This window comes from Charadrius vociferus, unplaced genomic scaffold (assembly GCF_000708025.1).
Source record: "Charadrius vociferus isolate BGI_N301 unplaced genomic scaffold, ASM70802v2 scaffold514, whole genome shotgun sequence".
Lineage (NCBI taxonomy): Eukaryota > Metazoa > Chordata > Aves > Charadriiformes > Charadriidae > Charadrius > Charadrius vociferus.
In genome coordinates, this window is record NW_009648118.1 from 1,936,998 (window position 1) to 1,945,282 (window position 8,285).

The 8,285-nt window shown below is 39.6% G+C and overlaps 1 protein-coding gene across 1 annotated transcript in view; it reads left to right on the top strand.

Moving 5' to 3' along the window:
• The first annotated feature begins 3,804 nt into the window (after positions 1–3,804).
• The window catches only part of ASAH1 (N-acylsphingosine amidohydrolase (acid ceramidase) 1), an 11,477-nt gene continuing 6,996 nt past the window's right edge, over positions 3,805–8,285 (top strand). Inside the window, exons 1-5 of the mRNA XM_009883919.1 lie at positions 3,805–3,810; positions 4,810–4,856; positions 5,047–5,137; positions 6,364–6,450; positions 7,452–7,530. Coding sequence (XP_009882221.1) covers positions 3,805–3,810; positions 4,810–4,856; positions 5,047–5,137; positions 6,364–6,450; positions 7,452–7,530 — 310 coding nt within the window. The remainder of the gene's footprint in view (positions 3,811–4,809; positions 4,857–5,046; positions 5,138–6,363; positions 6,451–7,451; positions 7,531–8,285) is intronic.

Genomic DNA, 8,285 nt, shown 5'->3' on the forward strand with positions numbered 1-8,285 from the left:
CTGGCAGCCGGGGCGGCCGTGAGCAAGCCTGGGTGTTCGTCGGGTGTGTTTCACAAGCCCTTGCTCGCTCCTGCGTTTCAGTTTCACCTATATCTGTAACGTAAATATCGTAACGTTGCACCAAAGCTGTGGTTTTCGAAAGGAAAATTAAGAAGGGCTCACTACAAATACACAGGCTTTGGAACCTGGGTATGTTTGCTATAGCAAAGGGGAGGGGGTTAGAGCAGGTGGGCTCGGGGTGTCAGTTTTTGTTTGGAGTTTGGGTTTTTTCCCACTTAATAAGTGAAGTATTTAATTTTTGGTGGAATAGTGAAGTCGAGGGGGTGTGGGGGTGTGTGTGATTTAGTTAGTTAGTTGGAACAGGCTGGCTTCCATCTCCTGGGCATGTCAACAGCTGTCCTTACATCCTGATGTATTTGTTATTCCTGAAGCACTCTTCTACCTCTTCAGCTTCTGAACCTCCTCGTCCTCTCTGAAGGGGACAGGCTTTTAAGCATCTCCAGGTTTCAGAATACTCTTTTGCAGTACATCTTTAAATATTTTGGGAGCGCACTGCTTCCTGTATTCTTTTGTGCTTGTTCTAAGACTTTTCCTAGCAAAATATATTGATTTCAGGAGAACAAGTATGAGTTTTGGGAGAGGGGGGAACTGCAGGAAAGGCTTTGGAGGACTGTGGACATCTGAATGACCCACGTTCCATTAGCATCCTGACTATACAAAATTAGGCCCCCTTCTCTTCTGCACACACCATCCCATCCCCACCCCACCCCCAAGAGCACCTTCCCAATATTGTAAACCAACTCCAGCTTAAAACACTTACAGAATTTTAGCCAAAAGCTTCCTGGGGTGTGGACTGAGGGTGAAAGTGCCAGCTATCAGCAAACTCTATCATTAGGGCTTGATTTGGCATTTGATTGCATTTGATACATCTTTATGCTTGCACAATATCCACTGGGTGTCCAGGGTGCTGGTTGTGCTGCTGTGCAGCCAGATATCGGGCTTGGAAATGTTATTTTTGGTTCAGATGCTGAGTTGCATAATTTGCTGAAGAATGAGCAGCGGTTGTTGTCTTCCTACGTACAGCTGATTGGGTTCTTTTCGTTAACAAAGAACATGGAAGCTAAATGCCATGAATTACATCTCAGTGGTACAGACTGTCAGTCACTTTAGCTTGCGGTCAGGCCCCCTTAACCATACCGAACGTTTTATCCAAACTGCAATTTTAAATTGACTCAGTTTCCATTGCTGCAGTGCTGCAAAAGTACTCTGAACTTCCATGTTCAGAAAGGTGAAGAGCACTGGGACTGCTGCAGCACAATGGGGTGCTGCACTGGCAGACTCCTGTAAGGGAAGAGGAGCAGAGAGAAAAATGGGTTAGACCCCAGAGTTTGTAGACTGAAAGGTGCTGAATACAACAGATTATTTTGCCTGAAAGAGATTGAGTGATGTGTCCTTACCCTTACCCCTAAATTGTATTTCATAGCTCAAAGAGGTCATTTTATATTTATTTTTAAATATGAAGTTGAGAAACACTGAGTATTAAGGAAGGATGCCAGAGAGGGTCCATGTGAAAAATATTGTTGAGGGTAGTAAAGAAAGGGTTAGTGCTGGCCTTCTGTAGACAGGACAAGCTACATTCAATCTATTTCATGTTAATGAAGTCCGGCTAGGTTTTAAAACATTTACTTGGCAATCATTAAATCTTGCATTAATTTTCTTTACTGCAGTGAATAATTGTTATTGCCTGATTATTTTTTTCACGTAGAAATTCCTCTTGGCAGTTTGTTACCTGTTTCGTTCCTCTTCTGCTCTGCTTTTTTTTCATACACTTGGTCATAATGTAAATCTTCTGTGCTACCTCAATTTTTTCTTATTCTTTCAATTTTTCCCCATACCATACTGTCTTTCTTCTCCACTGTGTTCTTTTTCTTTTAGTGATTTGATCCTATGGTGCCACGCATCCATTTTTGTATCATTGTGTACATGCAACTTCTAAAGTCAGCAGTACATCAGATAATCAAAATATGCAACCTACTAGTGACAGACAATTAAAAAAAAAAAGAAGAACATTAGTCACGATTCAAGAATAACTGTATTCCTTCTAGGAGGTTCAATGCATGTTTGAAAAGCAAATTTATAGTGATGGCTTCATGTTTGGAGCCAGCTTCTGCTGGCTGTTTCTGGGAGACCACCTCAGGCTTGTCACATTGGAAACTCGAGGAGATCATCTCGTGCTGGAAGGCTGTTCCTACCTCTCTTCAGACAGCATTTAGTGTTCCTCTTCCAGTGTCAAGCCTCTGCAGAAGGGAGGATCTTGCTTCGCTGACCACAGCAGTAACTTCATAGCTGCTTATTTCATTCTGGTGATAGAAAGTGCCTGGTGGTTTTTCTTTCGCTTTAAGGAAATTGTTTAGGTATCTTTTTTTCTTTTTGCCTTGTCAGAAAAGTTTGCAGTTAGTCTTTAGCTGATTGCAAAAGGTTCCTCATTAGAATTTTGTGTGTGTGTGTGTAAAAAAAAAAAAAAAACCAAAAAACCCATCAAAACAACACCAAACAAAAACCTTCTAGTTTTCTGGTTGTCTTGACATCTTTTAAGTTACTCCTTATGTGTCACATATAATAGTTTACCTAAAGAAATGGTTAATAATCTGAGTTTTCTTCAGATATCTCAATCAATACTAATGGGTTTGGAGGATGTATGGATTGTTTTGGGGATTATGGGTTTCTTTAGCTTGCTTTATACGTAGACAGGTGAGAAGTCTAAAATTACTGACATGTAAGGAGGGAACATTTTCTCTATTCTCTGTATCTCTCCTTTAACTGTTGCTTTCCCCACCTCTTTTGTGGCTTAGGTTGTGGCTGGGATGATAAAAATAGCTTCAAATACAAGATTAAAATCTCAGGAGAGAGCATCAGGAGTGATGTAACATTTAGCACCTGGACCATCACTTAAAATCCTCTAAGATCAGCTTGCATGGTTGCCAGTGTTTCCTCTGTGTACATATGGGCTATACTGACAGATAAACTGAACTTTTATCCATTTTGGGTAATTTATTATAGGCTTTATCTGTCAAGAAGCATATTTTGACAGCAGACATTTCCTGAAGGTCCAGATCTGTGCATCCATTGCAGTAGAGTGTATATGTAATGTCACTTTTTCTGATTGATTTTAGTATTGCAGTGTGGAAAGTTTCACAAGACAATTGCATTAATGCTGTTAAGTATTTGCTTGGCTTTGCAGGAAGCCTCTGACTTTTGTTGCCTAATTAGTCATCTGATATCCTCCCCTACCCTCCTTGTTTTGAAACTTCCTCATTTTGAAAATTAAATGGCCTCTTGTGTTTGACCTTTTGTTCCAGTTGTGCAAAGGCTATAACTGCACGGCAGTAAAATCTAGGAAGCACAGAGCTGCTGGTCCTATACCTTCACCTTGCGTGTAGAAAAACCAAAAATCATCTTGTGCTTTCTCCCACCTACTGGAAACAATACAGAAAGAAAACACGTGATAATTCACAGAAGCCAATCCCACTTTAAAATTCCTGTTTCCAGTTGTAACAAATTATGCCAGTGTTTAAAGTCCGTGGCATTCTGTAAGGCATTGTGTTTTCTAGATTAATGCATTAAAAACAGATAATGTGATTAGCTCAAGGAGAACATGGACATTAGTTAGCTTGTTTGTCCCGGATACGGAGCTGCTAGAGATCTTGTCTCAGTTTTTACTGGAGCCAGAATGCATTATAAGGACACGCTAGTAAAGTAATCTAATTAGTACAGCCAAATAAATATTGGAAATTGAGGGCAGGGATGGGGGTAAGTGGTGGAAGGTTCCCTACATATTTTTGTTTCTGTTCTGTCTCCCAAACATTTGTGCTTCAGGAGCCTTTGTAGGGACTCCCAGAATAGCATGTGTGCCTTTCGTTTTTCCTAGAGGGACGTACTGTGCTGTTAGGAGCTTACTGATCTGCTCAGATAGTTCAGGGACCAGAACTGGTCTGCTCTCAACTGGCTTGAAGCACAAGTGCAGCTGGTAGGCATTTGCTTGTATTTCACTGCGTAAAACATGCAATTATAATTGTGGCATGCGTATGTTTATGTATGTATATGCATGCTTTATGTAATCGATGGGAAAACACCCTTGCGTTCACTTTAAGTATGCCTAAATATAGTTCTCAAACTTTCATTTGTAACTAGACGTGCTTACAGGAATGAAGGTGACTAGTTTTTAGTTATATTCCTGAAATGCACCCACATAATATTTAGCACGAGTTCAGCAGCGCTTTTCCACACAAAGTCATGCCGTATAGCTCATTCCTCTGGCTGAGTAATTTGCCCAAAGTTCAGTGTGCTTTCTCTGCCCCAGCTACAAAGTGAAGCTTAGCAGTAAGTGTAATTATGAATGATGCTATAAAACGAGATTTTGAATTGAATGGATGGAACAAACAGGTCCATGCTGAGATTTAAAGTTTCTGAACTTGTCTAAAGAATATGCTTTTGAAGTGCTCTCTACTGAATCACCCTGAGTAAAAATGGGTTTGTGTATTTATCATAAACTTGTGCTTGCCTTGGACTACATTAGGCAAGTTGTCTAAAGGTCAGTCAGACAATACAGGGATGTTGCTGTTTGTCCCCTACCTCTTGTATCCTCTGCACCCTTTCCCCAGTCCCAAGAATTTCTTTTCCTTTATTATCAAGTCATCATGGATTGAATTAGCTGACTAATCCTAAATGTTTAATTCAAAACTAAGTCTGCTAGAATAATAAAGTGTTTTAACAAAAAAGCTAAATAGTAATGTTTCACTGTCTTTACAGTATGGAGAAGAGTGCAGGAGTAAAACATACCCTCCTTCAGGACCAACGTAAGTATTCTTACTCAACTAGTCTACAAATTACAGAAAAGTAGTGCTTCAAGTCTGAACAGTTTTTTTTTTTTTTAACTTGCTCCTGTTGCAGATCAAGAAAATGTTAGTTACAGGTGGGAAGCTCCTATTTTGTCAAATGTATTTTCAAAGCCTTCTTTAAATTTGAACTCTGATGCTTATCTTTCAGATTCAAAGGGAATGTACCCACATATGTCATAAATCTTGATTTACCTGCCAGCAAAAGATGGGATGACTTGATGCACGACAAAAAGACTGAGGTATGAAGTGCAGAGCTTGCTTTGAAGCTCAGCAGGTATAAAACTAGCGTGTGGCCTTTCATTTTGAAATAAGGTTTGGAAAGGAATAACTGTGCTAAAATTCTCTGAAAGGGATAATATTTCTTGTTGACTATTTTAGTATTATTCTAGACTAAAATAACTGCTTGAGAAAACCTTTTTTTCTGTTCAACTCTTGAGCTAGCAGCATCAAGTATAGGGGCACTGATGATTGGGATAGAAAACAGTGCGGCATAAAGCAGGCTTTCATTAATCTTTAGTCATGAAGTAATACATAGAGAAGGGGGGGGAGTACACCCAAGGAACAGCCTCAGTAAACTGAAGTGAAACTGAGGCAGCATCCCTTCTCCTCTGCGCATCCCTGCTTTTTTCAAAATGCTGCATGAGGTGATGAAATGGCGAGGGGGAAATGAAGAACTTCCTGCCCTTTTCAAGGATGCTGGTTGCAGCACTGGGGTTTACACGGGAGAAGTAATTTTAAAAATACTTGAGCCTATTTCAAACTAGTTAGAACAGCTGTTCTTCTGAAGGTTGCTGAAAACTCAGTTCAGTAATGCTTAATATCTCAAAAAAGGCCAGGGATTTTTGCCGTATCCCTGCTGACTTTGACCTTTCAACTCTGAAAGCCAGACAAATTCTACTTAACACCATAATATTTATTTTAAAAGTCTCATTTAAGCCAGCGGGCATTGGAAGCTTCAGGTTGCACCTTAAATTCTGAAAGGTTTTATCTCTCATGTACTTTGGAGTTAGATCACATGGAGTGCACCTCTATTTGTGACCATTCACGTGTGGGAAATGGAAAGCATGTACTTTTGTAAGAAATTTATTGAATCTTTTTAGCTTCAGGAACATCAGTGCTTAAGCAAAGAGCTTTTAATTAACGTTTTTAAAGATAGAAGAGTGCAGAGTATTAAAATGTGATCAAAGGAGCAAAAGACAAGGATGGCTTTTTCCTGTAATTAATTTTCTCTGGTAGAGGGATATGTCAGAGCTAATCTAGAAAGTTATTTGAATAAAGCTTGAGGAGTAACTCTAATGGGGAGTTGGGGGTGGTGTGGCAAGAACACCACATTCAGTACTTTCCTTAAATACATATTTTTTCAACAAAATGTTTTTTTGAAAAGTGTGTGAAGGAGTTCTGTTAGTATTCTAGCAATTCTTATGCTCAAGATCTTCTATTCACTAAAAGCCCTTGTTCTTTTTAGCTGAAGACTGTGGTCCAGAATATTAAAGACATAGCAAATACCTTCTTCCCCAGTGGCAAAGTTGTTGACATAGTGGATAACAAAATAGTAAGTATTTGCAGCTTAATTATTTTATTACTGTATGCTCTGATTACCGAAATTAGAATGCTACTAAACTTGGCAATGAAGAATTTACAAGTGATAATTCTTCCGCTTCCAGAACAAAAATGCTGTTTTGAAGAGTTAGTCTGAAATTTTGCCTTCTGGGTGAAATTTTGCCTTCTTGCCTACTCTGAATTACTCTGAAACTGTCAAACCAAAAATGCATGTATCTCTTCTGTTTTTTTTTTTTCTAAGATCTTTTCAAGTTTGGATTAGTCACGCTAAGCTTACATGCTACTGACTTAGTCATTGTAGCAAAACACTTCACTGAAATTCTCTTTGCCATGTTCAACTCCTTTTAAACAGTAGAATAAAATCAGGTTTTGAGGACTGTAATAAGTGTCTGATAACGGTGGCAACTTTAACCTGGCCTCATGTTAAAAAATAATTTGATTCTGATTAAAATAGGCTTTGGCGTAGAATCAGGACAGGGGAAAACAGTGTAGCAGTAGAGAGAGCATAAGGTCAAACCTGTCCTCTATCTTTATTTACAGCAGCCTTAGGTGATGCTGGCCGCACTTTGTTCGTATCCCTGTGTGTCTGAGTGGGGTTGACATAAAGGGAGCACATACAGGTAGTCATGCCAGCGTGTGAAAGTTAGGGATTCCCTTCAACGCTGGCGTCAAGCTCAGTTCCAGTTGAGCTTTTACAATGTGAGAGTCCTACTTCACTCTGTTCTGTCTATTGCTGCTAACAATAATTAAGGTACTGTGCTAATCTCCATTGCTCACATGTCAGTATTTTGATAAGTAATAGTTTTTACTTTCCCTAAGTATGTACTTGTCTTCCAAGAACTCTACAAACATCCTCAAGTTCTACAGGCTGCAGAGGAATTAAATACTCAGTTTAATAGTTGTGAGAAGGATGTAGCTATTGGGTAGAGGTTTGTTTTAAGTAACAAAATAGCTGTAATTTACACAAGTAACGTACAAAACTTTTCCTTTCAGGCTCATCTGACTGCCACACTTCCTTATCCTTTCAATGAAGAACTCCAAGGGATTGCAAATTCATCTGGGATTCCTTTGGGTAATAGTTTCCAACACTTTACTGACGCAGTGGAAAAATAGGAATCCAGACTCATTAAAAATTAGTATGTGTACCAATCTGCAGTATAGTAGTAGTCACCTGTGACTTTAACAAATAAATTATTAATTAAGTAAATAAAGCAATAAATTGCATCTCACACCACCAAATGAAAGCAGTATTTTAGAGAAGAATGGCAATAAATCACATAAGCCTTTCCTCAGGCTGGGACTTGTCGGTAGAGCTGTAGCTTCTCGCTCCTGACTTTTAGGAACTGGAGTGAATCTCAGCTCCTGTGCACCAAAATTTGGGGTAATCCTTGATTCTCATTGGTTTCCCATTCAGCTGTGTGTCTACTGTTCACATACCAAGAAGGCAAGGCTCAGTTTCATGCTGTGCTTTCTTTCCCTTGTGATCCTTGCCACATCCTCCTGCTTTCATTCCACACCTCCTGCCAAAGAGTGCAGTTCCAGGTGAGAAGAAGACACTGAATTCTTCCAGAATTGAGACAGAGAAGGTCCATAGACCTGCTTCCACTGCTTTCCTCATACAGGAGCAGTACACCTGGTGCTAGTCAGCAGCTCTTATATGGGCATAGTGCTACAGAGAGTGGCTTTCTTCTTTCAAGTGAATTTTATAGCTTGTTTTGAAGTTTCCAGAGGAGGAAGTAGCAATGAATGTCAGCTTTCTGTATGGTAAGGCAGAAGGCCAAGGGATTCTGATCCTTTTGTTTGCCTTCCAGGAAACTCTTGATTTTG